This window comes from Aulonocara sp. 'chitande type north' Nkhata Bay, linkage group LG6 (genome assembly GCF_057382095.1).
Source record: "Aulonocara sp. 'chitande type north' Nkhata Bay isolate Kocher_YH1m ecotype deep benthic linkage group LG6, A_spYH_male_GT1.1, whole genome shotgun sequence".
NCBI classification, from domain to species: domain Eukaryota; kingdom Metazoa; phylum Chordata; class Actinopteri; order Cichliformes; family Cichlidae; genus Aulonocara; species Aulonocara sp. 'chitande type north' Nkhata Bay.
This window is the reverse complement of record NC_141349.1, coordinates 42,715,345-42,732,012: the sequence shown is the minus strand read 5'-3', so window position 1 is coordinate 42,732,012 and position 16,668 is coordinate 42,715,345. Positions and strand designations below refer to the sequence as shown.

Sequence of the window (16,668 nt, the reverse complement as noted above, 5' to 3'; positions counted from 1 at the left end):
ATCGAGTGCAGAGAGAGTGTGAGCGTGCAGCGTTTAAAGCGTGGAAGTACTGACCTTACTTTGAGTTTGATTCCATAAAAAGTGACAAAAACATTAGTGTCCGCTGTGCGTGGGAAGAAAACTTCTTTTTACAGAGAAAAAACCCCTAAACTTCCGAGCAAGCACCGAGTAGCTACGACGTAATGGGAAACTCACAGAGAAACTCGCGGATTCTTCCACTGACCGCGGCACACCTGCACCAGGGTAAACCTCCGCCTACCCCACTCCTGCTTTACAGGTGAAAATAGAGCAACAGGACCGCTGAGTCTGTGACTTTATTTATTTTCTGCTGTGTTTTACTTGCATCTATTTGAAAGACTGAGTGTAAACACACAAAATATTTTATTTTATGTGCTGGAATGTGCAGAAAATAGGTTTAAATGTTAAACTAATTTCTTCCAGTCAGAGAATGTTGCATATAATAAAATTTTTGTTTGATGCATAAAGTTAAAAGATTAAAACTAATAAAACAAGTTTTAAAAAGAGACTTTTCCATTTGATTACATTTTGTATGATGGATTATGCAGAAAAAGTAGAATTGGGCTGAAAGATCTATCGCTTTATCACCTCTTCAGGTTGTAAATCGTGTAACTAAGTAACTAAGTAACTATGTAATTAATTACTTTTGAAAATAAGTAATCAGTAAAGTAACAGGGTTACTTTTTGGGGGAAGTAATCAGTAATTAGTTACTGATTACTTTTTCAAGTAACTTGACCAACACTGCTCACGATACATTCATCTCATTCCTCTGTAAATCTTACAGTTGCCTAAATGCAAGATTTAACTAACATTTGATTTATGCATTAATAACCAGCATGGGGAGGTTAATCAGTTAGCAGCAACTCCCCGGCAACCACCAGTTGCTAGGCAAAAAAAAAACACATTCCCCAACTGGGTGATGCTCTTACTGTGTTCAGTAGCAGTACTTCTGGGTCATCAGTAGTTTGCATGGCGGTGACTTGTAACGACTCTCTAAGCAGCACTAACACGTTAAAGTAAAGCCTGTGCCCCAGAACTCCAGCCAACATGTTTTTAAAGGTGTAAGTTTTACTTTGAAGGCAAACAGTGTTTGTTTCCGAGGGTTTCTTCCATGCAGTAAGCAAACAAAGGAATGACAACGAGGTATTCTTTGCAACTGATTTTACCAAGCAGGAGCCGCAGCCTCCAGAAAACCGACACCAGCCAGCCTTGAGCAGCGTGTGCACGACGTCACACAGGAGACCTTTACCCAGCATTTATCCTGGTCCCTCTGCATGTGTGTGCAGGACAGTCCTGTGGCCGTCTCATCAGAGTGTAATCAATGTTTTTCTGAAGTGGTGCATAGTAAAAATAAAATTTGTACAATGCTGATTGTGTTTAATAATGTCATATTAATTATAATAATCCATCATCTAATCCACAATGTTATTTTATATTTGTATTAGTATATTAACATCGCACAGGTTTAGTTTTGCCTTATGTTGCTATTTTAGTATGAAAGTTAACATTTCACAGGATCAAGAGTCGTCCCAGTCAGCAGCCTGATTATCTAATGCAGCTCTGATGTGACCCCTACCTGACCCCCACTTAAGCTTCTGTCTCAGCAGTTCTTTAAGCTTCACTGTGCAGAGTCTACAGCAGGTGCTCCGTTTCACGTATAGACTGACATGTTGTGGATCGTGTCCATTAGTTTTGATGCCTTGTGTGGGGAAAGGCCACACTTATGTGTCGTGTGTGCCTGTAAGTGTTAAGGAAGAAAGAGAAGTGTTAGCGCCAATGGAGGAAAAAAACCTGTGGTTTTGCTTTGAGCGTGTGCATTTATGTTGTTTTGTCCTCGTTATGTGAAAACGCTGAATAAACATGCATTCCCAGCGTGATGTTTGCACAGTATGTACTCGTGTGCGCTTGTGTGTATTTCTGGCCGGGACTTTGCTTTGGCACCGTGATTCACTTTGCCCGCTGCGCCTTTTAAGACATCAGCTGGTGCAGAGATCATCTCACCAACATGATAAAACACCATCCAGATCAAACACGTGCCTATTTACTGAGCCGCGGCCAAGATAGTCGAGCAGAACAACAGAAGAAACGAGTTCACTCGCTGCGCACTCGCAGGAAAAGGCTTTGGAGGCGCTGTGCTGCAACACCGCAGAAAGACGGAGCGAGAGAGGCACCCACCCTCGTCTACACCGCGCGCATTATGCTGTCCTCGTAACGAAGGCATCCACAGGAATTAACATGAAATATTCTCTGGTATTCACATGACTTGCAAGTCAGCAAGCTAATACAGGAATCAAGCCAAGATGATGAATTAATCAGAGACATGGTGTGATTTACAGCATGTGTTTAAAACACATATGGCCTGTTATCTTTGTGAGATCTCACTGTGTTTTTCATGGTGTGTGTGTGTGTGTGTAATTTCCACTGCAGGAAATATCGGAGCAGAGCTCTCTTACAACAATGTTGGCATGTTCATATCATCTGATGCTGGCAATACCTGGAGACCGGTGAGCCTCACACCTACATTTACACCCACAGCCAGCAGATCTGCAGCAGTTTCGAACTTTGACGGATGATGTAAAAAATTAAACACAAATATTGTATTTTCTGGCTTCTTGTTATGCAACACCTTTAGTTTCCACTCCAGCTGACTGCAGGTTACAGACTTTTTATAAGACAGTTTAGACATGCTACACACCAAAGCAAGAGTGCAGACAATGATATCATTAACGGTTGAATTATTATAGTATTGTGCTTCCCTGCTTGGCTCATTCAATCTGGGTTTTTGGCCCTGATGAACAGAAGTATGACCTCTTTAACGTCCCATATGTACCTCTGAGAGACTTGCCCGCCTTTTACATTCTGTTTTGGCCCTTGTTCTAACTTTTTTGTGCTCCTAGTATCTAATTCACAATGAGCTTCTGGTTTAAATGGTTTACAAACCACTGCATTTTAATTTTATCTGAATTTCACCCAACTTTTTTGGAAATGGGACATAATTTTGTAACCTTTGTCACTGTGTTTTTGATACCAATGTCTGTGAATGTCTGTTCAGATTTTTGAAGAGGAGCACAATATTTGGTTTCTGGACAAAGGAGGGGCTCTTGTTGCTGTGAAGCAGCCATCTGTGCCAACTAGACATTTGTGGTATGTCCATTTGGAGAACTTTTTTGGACAAGTTTCCTGTCTTAAATTGCTTTTCCAATTTCCTGTGGCTCTTGTAAGGTTAATCCAACAGTTACAGTTCCAAAAAAAGTGAATGTGCATATTATATGTGACACTTGATCCATTTAGTGATGCACTTTGACTATGGCTCTTAAAAAAAAGAGAAAAAAAATCATAGCCAATCTAATTTGAGGGTTTTTTTTCTTCCCTAGACCACTTATCATTAACAGCCAGCACGCCAAACCCCCCACCCACCCCCGCACCTCCTTTTACTGTTTTCATTAACATGTTGCCTTCCTCTTGCCAAATCGGGTGCCTCGCTTTGCCTCCGTGCAGGCTAATCCAAGTGAGACCAGATCTGTGTGCTCGCTTTTGCAACAATTTTGAAATTAGTTTTAGAAGCAGTGAAGTGTAGCCTTTTTGTCTCCCAACCAATTTAAGTGCGATGGTAGAGGAAGTGCAGAAAAAAAGAGATTGATATGAGTATCTCCACAGTCACTGCATCGCAGCGTTCATAGGCAGCTTTACCTTAAACAGTTCCCCTGACTGAATCTCATAACAGGTGCATGTCAACGCTTTTTCTGTTGTTAGTGCTTTTAGCCAAATGAAGGCAGTGGCAACATGGGACAATCTTCTGAGCACCGGCCTCAGTGCTGTTTCAACCCACGCCACACTCGGGTACTCCTAGTTGTTCTCACTTCAGCACCAGTGTTGATATACTGTCAGGATCAATGTAGCCCAAGACCCGATGATGAAAGCTGTCCAATCTTGTGTTCCCGTCTCCTTCTCCCTCTGCACTTTTTTAGTCAAAAATGAAACAGTTCTATTCTGGTCTTGTGTTTTTTTGCCTCTGTGTCAACTTTTTATCCAGGAAACAATGATGTTACTTTTTTTCCTTTGACACCGAAACCTTTCCTTTGTTCACGTCTTGCAAAAGCAGTTTTGTGCTTCTTTGTTTTAATAAGTTGGCGGACTCTCTTAAATTCCCTTTCAATGCCTCAGCCTTTAATATTTACCAAACGCTGCAATAGCTAATTGCACAGAGACTCGGAGTCTCCTGTGTCGAGACAAGCCGGTCATTCTGATCCCTACATAAATCCTCCCCTATGACCAGGATCTAATAGAGAGCGTCTGTGTCTGCGCCGTCGCTGTTGCCGGGTTTGTGATGAGAATGTGTTCTGACGTACAATACACAGGGTCAGCTTTGACGAAGGCAGGCAGTGGACCCAGCACAGCTTCTCCTCGGTGCCCCTGTTTGTGGATGGAGTGCTGGTGGAGGCTGGGGCTGAAAACCAAATCATGACGTAAGTCCACAAAGAGCTGAATGACATGTTACAATGTGTTGATGTGATTTGAGTAAAAGGTGGCAGTGGGGGGTCCTTGGGGTTATTTTTGCCCTCCAGAGAGGCCCAAAGGATCGAGGACCTCTAAAAAGGTCCTCAAGAGCTCTGCAGGATTGTGAGTCAGGTGGTTTAAAGGGTTTAAAGGGTTCAAAGAACAACTTTTAAATCAGCCTTTTTGCTGTTACACCTTTAGAATCGAATCAAATCTTGTAGAGTAAAAATAAAATGGCCATGAAAAAGCACCTTTTGAAGCTTTTTGCTCTTTATGATGATAAACTGAGGTAAGGAGCACATGAGTAACAACAGTTATAGCTAAGAATTAAAGAATGAACGGGGCAGATTTATGTAAACAGATGTCAAACACAGAACAAAATATCCATCATAGATTACAGATCAAGTCCAGTTTAATTTAGCCCAAATGACAGCTAGCTGCTGTGCTATTGTTTATCTACAGCAGCTAATGCCTCTGCTAACCCCGCCCCACCAACCCCAGCTTCTCCACAGACCCCGGCTGGACCCAGAAGCAGGGTTCATACTTCATCACTTAAAGACCGGATAGAGATGACAGGTCACACAATAGTGTCTTTTTCAACTACTGTTATACAGGCTGTGCTTGTATCACTTTCATTTGCACCTTTAGACACTGTAAAGCAGTTTAGATTACAGTACTTTGAAAAACTCTTTGGCTTATTACTCCATACAGATTTGGACCCTCTGACCTGTTAACAGTGTGGTACAGTAATTGTTTCTCAGTTTGTTGGAATCAGAGTCACTTTAGAATCATCATTTTAAAGATGTGTCAAAAAGTCAAAAATCATTTTTTTCTGTTTAATCATTTTGTAACTACTTAGACTTTAAGGTTGGTGTTTGGTGCAGAAAACTTCTCATCTTATTAATGCACTGATGCAGCTGTTTGTAAGCAGCAGTTTGCTAGTTTAAATGCATTGCACTGCATTAGTTCAATACAGAGGGTCTTTCTAAAGAGAATCTCCAAAGGGTCACAGACCTGTCTGAGGTGACACAGCGTGACAACGGGAGAGTAAAAGCTTTCAGATTTTTATCAAATCCCTGCTTTTCTTTGTGAATAAAAAAATGAATTATATAAACCAAGTCAGACATTTAGAGAGGAACTGGAGTTGATTTGGGGTTGTATCTTATGAGATTATTACAGGTTTTTTGTGAAAAGTCTTGATTTTTAAAAGGAACGTGTAAACATATTTATCAAAAACTAGAGATGCAGTACAGTTTTTTCCTTTGAAGTACTGTGGAGTGGAAATCTAGCAGTCCTTTCCCGCCTCACCATTGCTGATCAAAACTAATTTTATTAAGATCATCTTGCTGTTAATTCCTTGCCCGCTTTGACTTCATATTAGCAATTTTACCCTGTTGCCAGATCGAAGCAAACCTCTTGGGGAGCACAGTGTCATTAAGAGTAGAAGTGATACGCTCGAGTGTCACTATGTGCATTTTTACTGGAAAATGGCACTTTATAAATAAAAAGCAGAGTTTAAGTCATTCAGATCGTTTGCCTCTTGCAGCTTTTTTGGACACTTTAGCCACCGTTCCGAATGGCAGCTCATCAAGATAGACTACAAGTCCATCTTCAGCAGGAAATGCACAGAGGAAGACTATCAAACCTGGCACCTGCACAACCAGGTAAAAATCTAAATCCATGCCATGCATGAAGGTGCTGCCCGTGTTAGTGTTTGTGCTTTGAAAATGCTTTTCAACCATTTCTCTTGCATACAGGGCGAGCCGTGCGTAATGGGACAAAAGCAGATTTACATGAAGCGCAGGCCCGGAAACTACTGCATGCTGGGAAAGGACTACTCGAGAATCCTGTCTGCCGAGTCCTGTATTTGCAGGGCTCATGATTTTGAATGGTAAGATGATGTGGGCCTTTGTTCAGTAGCCCCTTTCTTCATAATCGTCGAGGGGGATTATGTTTCTTTCTATTGTTGCTGAAGGAGAACTTCATTAATTGCAGCTTTTGTTCTGCCGCACATGTAGAAGCACACATTTCTCTTTGAAAAACCAGCTTCTCTTCAGTAGCAATTTATTTTGAAGTGCATCCATCCAGCTACCATCAAATACACTCTTCACACCATTCACATGTGCTATTTAGGGCTGTTTCTGCATCCCTGCTGTAGCCACAAACAACGTGAGTCCTGTAACTTACAAAGCTGCAGATGAAGGAAAAAAGAGGGAAACGGATTAGAAAAGAAGGCTGTTTTCAGCCACACTTGGGTTCACTTTGTCCTAATCACATTTTTTGTTCTGAGTAGAAGAAAATGATCTTGATGATATGTGTGCTCGTGTAAAATATACAATAAAAGCTGATGTGACAAAGTTACAATCCAGATTTTCACACTCATCCTACGCAAAAGAGCAATAAATAGGGTCCATCTTCTTATTGACTGAAAAACAACTGTGGAAGAAGATTTTTTATTTAAGTGGAATCATATCCTATCCATGTGTTTCAGTAACTTTTTCCGTGTGTTTTCCAATAATCTGATGAGTTTGGGATGGTTTTACACAATTTGCTCATAATGTCTGTCTCCGTATGTCTGAGCTCACCGTGCTCGTAATTCTGTTCAGACCATGTGGGCGTGTAAATAGTTTCAATTTGTATGCAAATCCTAAGCGGTTGTGTTTTTTATCTTGTAATGACAGAGAATGGAAAAAAAACCATTTCAACATACAGCAGTTATGTAAATAGCGTTTGTAGATGTGCAGAGAGTGAGTGCTAATTGGTTCCTATTGAACTAGTCGAAAGTTTTTAGTGTTTTTTTCATTTGTTTGTTTGTTTGTTTGTTTAGTCTAATTTCTGTCTTGCTGTTTTTCTCTCTGCGGGGAATTATTTGATGAATACTTAAAATTCAGAAACGAGGAGTTTTAAAAACCCATCAGTGCAGAATTGAAGTCCAAATCCTTTAACTTAATTCAAGGTGTGAAGAGTCTGCCTGGCACAATGATCAGCTAAGTGCGTACTTATTAACGTTATATTAATCAGTTGAAAATGCCTGCAAACTATTGTGCACGTAGTGTTCTGCATACTGACCAGCTGGCACCGAACACTGAGTCAAATCCCAAGTTTCCTTTACTGCCTGATGACAAGTTTCCTGAACTAAATTTGGAAATCTGGAATCTTGTAGCAGTTGCTCATTTTGTTTCATTTGTTTCATTCGGTTTGTTCCAAGCTGACTCTGTTATGATTCATTTGTAAATGGTAAATGGCCTGTATTTATATAGCGCTTTTCTAGTCCCTAAGGACCCCAAAGCGCTTTACATATCCAGTCATCCACCCATTCACACACACATTCACACACTGGTGATGGCAGCTACATTGTAGCCACAGCCACCCTGGGGCGCACTGACAGAGGCGAGGCTGCCGGACACTGGCGCCACCGGGCCCTCTGACCACCACCAGTAGGCAACGGGTGAAGTGTCTTGCCCAAGGACACAACGACCGAGACTGTCCATTTGTGTCATAAAAAGCAGAGCAGACCAACCACGGGCTGATGGTACACATGAGATTTTAGGATGACTAAATCCATCTTCTGATCATGCTTTGAAAAAGAAAGCTCATGACTCATACAAGCAGTGTGTGTGTGTGTGTGTGTGTGTGTGTGTGTGTGTGTGTGTGTGTGTGTGTGTGTGTGTGTGTGTGTGTGTGTGTGTGTGTGTGTGTGTGTGTTTAAACTGTGAAACATAGTCAGCATTCAAGATTCATAAAGGACAATGGTCGAGTATAATCCCTGATGAAAATCAACAAAATGCTGATTAAAGTCACACTTACGCTAAAACCTTTAACTGGAACTCTTCGTGTCCCCAAACCCTGAAATGACTGAGCTCATGAACTCATTGGGAAAGTGTTTACCAAGGTCAGGATAGACTAAGGCTGCGTTCACACTGCAGGCGAAAGCGCATCAAATCCGATGTTTTTGACCCTGTGCGACCCATCTATCCGATCATGGTGTGACAGTGTGAACGGCACAAATCCGATATTTTCTAATCCGATCTGGGTCACTTTCGTATGTGGTGCTGAATCCGATACATATCCGATGTTTCAGAAAGCGACTGCTGTTTGATGGTTATGTCGCATTAAATCCGTCTTTTACGTCACCGACAAAAGACAGACGTCGATTATCAGCGCCAGAGAAGACATCGCGAACGCCTCCTGGCCATCCAGTGTAGATGTCAGTGAAACTGTTGGGAAGACAACGTGAACATTTTCTTTGTACTGCATAATCTGCAGATTCTGACAGAAATCTGCAGCTATCCTTTGAAGCACCGCTTCTCTCTAAAACAGCAGTAAGGATCATTATTAGGTTATTTACATTATTATGTAAATAACAAAATAACTTAAAGCAAAAATTGGGAAACGTAAAATCCGAAGTCTTTATATTAACTCATTCACTGCCAGCCATTGGCAGTGAATGAGTTAAATCCATTGACTCATTCACTGCCATTGACGTCTATAGCCGTCAATGGCAGTGAATGAGTTAAGGGCCATCAGTCAAACGATACTGTTGCTCTGGGTCTAAACAGAGCGCGTTGTGTGTGACGTCTTCTTTTGTGCATGCGGCTGCTTTGGTTCACACTAGAGCGCGTTTGCTGTCGCATTTTATTTGTAGTGTGAACGAGCAGACAAAAAAATCGGATTTGATCAAAAAATCGGAGTTGAGCATTAAGACCTGCAGTGTGAACGTAGCCTTATATATATACTAAAACTTGCACAGTGGACATCTGGTCTTACTTAAGTCCAAGTCTTGCCCACTGGTGGCTATAGAAAGATGACCCGACTTCTGTCCCCCAGCGCCTAGCTATGGTGGATCTTGAACATGTAAATGGTAATACTGGGAGTTATTTAGGCTTAACAGGATTATGCTGTTTTAAAACATTAGGCAGAGCCAATGTAATTTCCCCTACCTCGGCCTCCTCCGCTCCAGTTAAATTAAGCTAATCGGCCCCTGGCTCCATGCGACACTATGAAAGTGGCTTTGACCTTCTCATTATTACACATGTATTAAGATGCATTACATGGTTATTTTGTTGACTGCAAAAGTGTTATTCTGAACATAAAGCACATCCTTTGTCCTAGGCTGTACTCTGTGCCGACCTTTTACCTGTTTGCCAACATGCGCCTGTGTATCCAATCAATCTTGGCAGCTCGCTAATGAGAAGTTCACACTGTTGTAATCACACATTCATACTGGACTAGTCAGCGACAGGCTTGTTAGTTTTGTTTATTTGTTCTGCATTGCTAACTAATTAATAAATCAATGTCGTGAGCATTATTAGAGTGGACACTTGCTTACTTTGCTTTGTTACATGTAAATCATGTCCTGACTGGGAACATTGACAGGCAACTTGAGAGTCAGTCATCCTTAAAGACGGTGGCAAACCTTTGCCTGCACATTGTGTTTCCACACCCACAGATTCACACTGCTGTGGTACATTCGTGAGCAGCAGCAGCTTTAATCAATACTTAATAATGATGCGTCTCTGTGTCAGACAGGCCCCTGGTCACCAGCTATGAACAGAGATAAGATGTAAATGGGGAACACACTGCAGGACAATAAGTCCCTTTTCACATGCTGATATTGATCAGGTACCGTGTGGATGTTCTTTGTTGTGTAACAGTGATTATGGATACGAGCGCGGCAGCGACGGGAACTGCAAGCCAGCCTTCTGGTTCAATCCTTCCACCGTGTCCAGGAGCTGCAGCCAAGGCCAGAACTATTTCAACAGCACGGGGTAAGCACTGTGGGATTTAGTACTAATTCACATTTAAAAGAATATAGTACAGTATGCTGCGCACATTTATGTAAAATGTTTTTGTGAACAAACAGGTCTTTGCAGAGGACTTTTCCACAGTGGGATGTGTTTTCATATCAGATAGGGATCATAGATTTAATATGATCAGTGGAGCAGAAAGCCGATGTTCACAATCTGGTCCCAATGTGGGGATTTAAGCTTCGGCTTATCCTCATAAACATGTCCAGGAAAGAGCTTTGAAATCAGTAACATTAACCTTAATCCTACCAACTCTGGTGCTCACAGGACCCAGAGGCAAACCATTCATTATATTTCACAGGTGCTTTATTCGAAATGTTTTATGTCTTGTTACATGTCAGTCAGTTGGTTTCTAATGACTTCTTGTCTCTGTTTTCTGTTGCTGTTTTAATTTGGGACTATGCAGCTTTAATAGATGAAGCTGTTTATTGGGGTCATGTTTGTCACAGGTCATAAACTGTTGGTGAGTTTGGGGTCCACTCTCTGTCATTTTAGAGGATAACTGCAAAGGGAATTTCTCCTCATTTTCCAAAAGGTGATTTTATTAAAACTATAAAGAGAGACAAAGAAAGGCACTATCAGATCTGCAGCTAGAACACGATAATTTAGGTTATAGCAGCAAAACCTTTGAGGTCAGTGAAGCACGGGTCGGTTTTACTGCTCGTACACTTTCTCTCCCAGAAGAAGATTGTTTTATTCTTTAATTCAAAAAAACCACTGACCGTAAACATCCTCTGGACATGCAGAGGACGACTAGTGGATATACTGGACAAAGGATTTTGAAATTGAAGCTGCGAGGCAGAATGAAAAGAGGAAGGCCTCAGAGAAGAGACATTGATGTATTGAAGGAGAATATGGAGAGAGTTGGATCGACAAAAGAGGATGCAAGAGACAGGGTGAGATCAAGGCGGATAATCCACTGCACTGAAAGAAGAAGGATGTTTCACAGTTATTGTGTGAGGTTACTAAACGCCACCAATCAATCAGTGAATACTGACCATATCTGGTCAATTGATGATTGAGACCAGGGTAGTAATTTGGCAGATCCTTAAATGGAAAACCACTGCAATATATCCTGTTCATGTTCAAATACTTCAATTGGGAAAAGTCGTATATTTGCATTTTTGACGTGATCTTACATTTTCCATTACAATCCATTTTTCTTTGTTATGTCACAGAGATGTGACCTTTTTGTTAGTTTGGAGGCGCCCCGGGGACCGACACCTTGCAAAGCTTAATCACAGTGGGAGTGTTTTATTCACTGCCACTATGATTAAGCTTCCATGGTGTCTCAGCCTTTGACACAGCTTGTGTTGTCAGTTGTCATCCTGTCTGGGAGCCTGTTCAGACACAACAGCTGTGCTCTGTTTAGTTCAACAAAATTCTCTGTAAAGCTCGTGCAGCATAGAGGGATAAAATACTTTTCTTTCCCAAGGTACCGCAAAGTGGTGCTGAACAACTGCACGAAAGGAGTGAAGGAATTGTACACACCCAGAAAGCAGCAGTGTCCCAACAGACCCCCGAAAGGACTCTTGCTGACCACCAAAGATGGCAAACTCACTGCCAGCCTGGGCAGCAATGTCACCTTCATGGTGCATTTGGATGAGGTGAGAACAAATACATCTACATTTAGCTACAGACCTGTCAACTTCAACGCTAATTTATTTACCTCAGTTTTTGCTTAAAGCTGCAATAACAGAATTCTGGCCACCAGGGGGCAGAAAAACACATTCATGTGAACTGTTCTGGATACTTAATATCTTTTGAAGTTGCAGTTATAATGAATTTGTATCTGTGCTTTGGACCATATAAGGGATAAAATGTTCCACTTTCTTCACAACTTTAGATAAATTATCTTGTTCTTCTTTAATTAGGTAGGCAATATGCACGCTATATGTTTGAACTCATTATTATGAAGTGAATGTTGATTGCACAGTTCGATATCGTATTCAGTTTGGTTGCCTGTATGACACCCACTTTAACTGGCAGTTCTGTCTGTGAATGGGTGGTGTAAGATTGCTTGGAAAAAACCGATGCTAAATTGAAATAAAAAGTCTGATTATCATAAGAATCCAATAAAGGTCAGTAAAGGAAGACCTTTAGAGAGAGCTCCGGTAAAGATTTAAAAAGCAACGCTGTGCTGACAGTGTTGCTACTTGCTCACCACAAAAATGCTAAAAAATACAAAACAATGCAGAATTATTATCCAGAAACAACCAGATATGTTTAAACAGGAAGTGAGCTGCAGCAGTGCTGCAGGGAGGGATGCAAATCAAAGTTTTTTTATTGAAACTGTAAATTCAAAGTTTCATAATGTTGTATATTGAACACATTTGTTTTTCATCAAATTGCATCAAGCAGCAAGTCGCTTCACAACATGGCGCACTTCGTCACAGAGCTGCTACGTTAACCGTATCGAGAAAGTGCATTTCAACCAGATACGACTGCAGTTCATATTAATGGTCAACTCTCATACTACAGTGATTCTTTTGTTTTGAACCACATCTATTATTTGCTCTCTCGATTTGTCTACATATCAACTTACATAAAATTTTAAATTCATTGTTTTTCTTGTTTGTTTGTTTTTTAAATTAAATCATTGATTTCCAAAATTATATATACAGTAATGAAAAAGTTTGGTGAATTATTTAGAGGACTCTAACTGACATGGTGTGAAAAACTAAGTACACTCCCTGCACTTAGACAACGCCACAATCTTTCCTGGAACGAAGGTCTCTGAGAATTCACCCCAAGGTCATATTGTATTATAATCAGAGAAATTCAAAAGACTCGATTATATTAAATGTTGAAGTTTAAGAAAGTGCAATTAGAAGAATACTGAGTGAGTGTGGCTTGTTTGGAAGGGTTGAGAAAGCTTCTTCTCTAAAGAGAACATGGCAGCTAACGTGTTTGGCCATGACAAACACAGCATATCAGCACAAGCACCTCATACTAACTGTGATTGCAGCCATGGCGGGCGGGTGATTTGGGCTTGTTTTGTAACCACAGGACCCGGGTACCTTTCAGTCACTGAGTTGAGCCCATGAACTATGCAGTATTCACAAGTTAAATGGGAGGCAATCTGCTGTGGCAGGACCTTAAGAGAGCTGCACATAAATGAGTGCCTGCAAATCTCAATGAACTGAAGTAATGTTTTAAAGTGTTCAGAATTTACTGCACAAAGGAGTAGAATAAAGATTATTTCAAGTTATTGCTACTAAATGTGGAATTATTGGGTATACTTCAACCATGACTGTGTATTTTTATAGAGTAACTTTATCATATGACTTGGTGACAATGCTAACACTCTTAAACTCACACACTGAGCCTTCAGTTGTGCTTTTAACTTCAGCTGCAGTGGTGTAGACCAGCGGCCCCCGACCTTTTTTGCACCACGGACCGGTTTAATGTCTGACAATATTTTCATGGACCGGCCTTTAAGGTGTCGCGGATAAATACAACAAAATAAAATGAAACGACCGAGACAAAAACTGTGGTATTCTGTAAATATAATTGTTACGTTCCCCTGAGGGGTCCAGGCGGTGCGGGGGAAGTAACAAAAAGTGTCCAGGTCAGAAAAAGGAGTCAAGGAGGCAAAAGGGTTAAACTACAGAGTTTTTATTAATACTAACTAAAGGAGACAGACAAGCCGCTATCACCGTTTAAAGAAACAAACAAAACTCAAGCGTTAGTCAATAAGTACAAAGTCAAAAAGAGTGCAGCTCACTAGCTGCAAACACTCAGCTAACTAGCTGTAACCACACTAATGACACTCTGGCCCAGAGCTCACCTTTCCCTGGGCTTAAATACTTTTAATTACTGATGTGAGTCAGCTGTGTAAAAGGGAAAGGCGGCACCTCCAGCAGAAGAGGAGTGGGACACGCCCACACAGGCACCTTCAGGAGGAGGCCCTGCCAGGGCCGTAACAATAATAATAAATGCAAATTCACTGTGTAACTTTATTAGGAGCGTCCTCCTGAAATGCACCAACAACACTGAGAGTAACATCCTCCTCTCTGCTCCTTAATGCTCTCTGGTCGCTATGGTAACGCGCAAACATTTCTTTCAAGATAAGACACGACTACAACACGAGAAAAGACCCGGGGGAAACAGAGTTAACGATAACCAGTCCGTGGCCCGGGGGTTGGGGGCCGCTGGTATACAACACAACAATGTCAGTTTTCTTTTTAGCCTAAATGTGCTTACAATGCCTGGATTTACAAATAGTGGCACTAGACACCCGGTGAATTGTGAATCATATGGAATTCCATATTGTGGGATCATTTGGTACATGTGACTTGGGAAACCCAGCATCATAATCGCACTGACGACACAGTTCCTCGTCCACTGGTGAACTAAACTATGTTGAATGGTTGTGCTGAACAGCTGGATGCATCAGTGATTTCTTGTGTTGCTATTTAAAACTCGTGTCCAAATAATATTTTATGATGTCAGGACACATAAAGTAAACTGGTGTTTTTATTACTTCCTAGCAAGCAGTAGGACCAGCTGCACTGTAGGCGGGTTTGTTCACTTACTATCGTGCTTCCCTGAAACCCGAAGCACAAATCCTGAAGTACTTTCTAGGAATGTAACTGAATTCTAAACACTCTGAGGTTTAATAGAGTCAAATCCCTCCAAACCTCCCGCGCAGCGTAAGACTTCTGAGTCAGAGGCAGACACAAAGGACCTCACCGGAGACCCTGTTAGTGAGCGAGAGCTGTTGTGTTCAGAGCCAGGTCTGCCACACTGGCTGGTCACGAGGAAACTGCCTCACATGTGTCTCAGGCAGTATATGGTCTGTGGATAATAACTGCAGGCTTTACGGCGTTAGCAACTGGAGTGTTTTCCTGCCACAGCGGGAACAGCTCAAGGTAAGTGCGCGTCCCCCGGGGTCCGGCCCCAGTTGTCATATTACTGCGTGATAAGTTGAGGAATGGACGCCTGTTTTCTTTCATAAAGAGTGGATTTCTGTGATGGAAAGAGGAGGGGGACAGGAAGGGACGTGGGTGGCAGAACGATGCGATAAAAGAGAAGAAGAGAAGCGCGGGGGTAAAGAATCCTTGTGGCATCAGCCCTATTTGAGAAAATTCTCAAGATGAATTCAAAGTTTAATTTATATTCATGAAGCTTGCGATGGCTGTATTTCTTGGGAAGAGCAAATGGCATACAATTTTAAATGGGAGAAGACCCTGTGGCTCATATCCATATTTAAAAAGACGGTTAGAAAGAACTAAATAATCAACATGTTTGGGTGGATGATCAGAGCCGCATCGCTTCTGATTTTGCATTGTTTAGGCAGCCGTCTACACGTCGCAGTAACTATGTTGAGTTGTCAGCTGTTAGCAGAGTGATTTTTTTGTCCTTAAACTGTTCATGAAGGATTGTTTAAGATTTGTTAAAAAACAAAAAAAAGCTCACATTGTCCTGACTTTGAGATAAGTGGGTACTGTGTGCATTCTAATTATTATTACGGAGGACGATTCTTAGAGAACTGCAGGAGTTTGACACAAGTTGCACTTGGCAGCAGCAACATCATGCTAAATGCAGCAGGTACAAAGCTCATTTTAACTGGGATATGAAGATTAACATTAAACAGGCCACTTAAGAGCTATTTTTACTTTTTGACACATTTCAGGTCAGCCTGATCTAAAAAATATATTTAATTAATTAATTATTAGTCAGTTATTTATTAAAAATCCCCACGGAAATACTTTAAACCCACAAACTAGGACTGCCCTAAAGGATACACTATTTCATCCTCCTGTTTGACTCTAATTAGGATCATTGCAGATAATCATTATGTTGCATTCAGTGAGGACTAGAACAAGTGACAGTCTTCTTGCAACCAGGGAAGTCTCCCTCTGTTGGCCATTAGGAAGAATGCAGGTTTAAGGTTGTATTGAATTGGCTTCCCTTGTCAGACGTGGAAGCTATGTCTAATTTTTTGTCCACTGTGTTGTTCGAAAATAAACAATTTCTATCTGCAGCGATCTCATTGATTACCATCTTCTGAAAAGGCTGGACATTTATGGGCCTTCACCCACACAATCACAAACAACAGTCTACATACCTTCACTCAAACCTTCAAAAACTCAGCACTTTTTTTAGTCCGATGATTCCAGCTGCTGCTTTTGGTTTCATGGTGCTCCAGATGTTTTCAGCTGGTTAGGGGTCTGGACTCCACAGCATGTCTTTATCCTGTCTTCCTTCTCTCACCCCAAACGGTCACAGCAGATGGCCCCGCCCCTCCCTGAGCCTGGTTCTGCTGCAGGTTTCTTCCAGTTAAAAGGGAGTTTTTCCTTCCCACTGTCGCCAAAGTGCTTGCTCATAGGGGATCATATG

General features: G+C 41.4%; 1 protein-coding gene across 1 annotated transcript in view; it reads left to right on the top strand.

Moving 5' to 3' along the window:
- Positions 1 to 16,668, top strand: part of sorcs3a (sortilin related VPS10 domain containing receptor 3a) — a 241,215-nt gene that overhangs the window by 184,978 nt on the left and 39,569 nt on the right. The window contains exons 12-18 of the mRNA XM_086297093.1: positions 2,447 to 2,523; positions 3,072 to 3,163; positions 4,378 to 4,485; positions 6,063 to 6,180; positions 6,274 to 6,407; positions 10,171 to 10,284; positions 11,759 to 11,930. Of these exons, the coding sequence (XP_086153219.1) occupies positions 2,447 to 2,523; positions 3,072 to 3,163; positions 4,378 to 4,485; positions 6,063 to 6,180; positions 6,274 to 6,407; positions 10,171 to 10,284; positions 11,759 to 11,930 (815 nt within the window). The remainder of the gene's footprint in view (positions 1 to 2,446; positions 2,524 to 3,071; positions 3,164 to 4,377; positions 4,486 to 6,062; positions 6,181 to 6,273; positions 6,408 to 10,170; positions 10,285 to 11,758; positions 11,931 to 16,668) is intronic.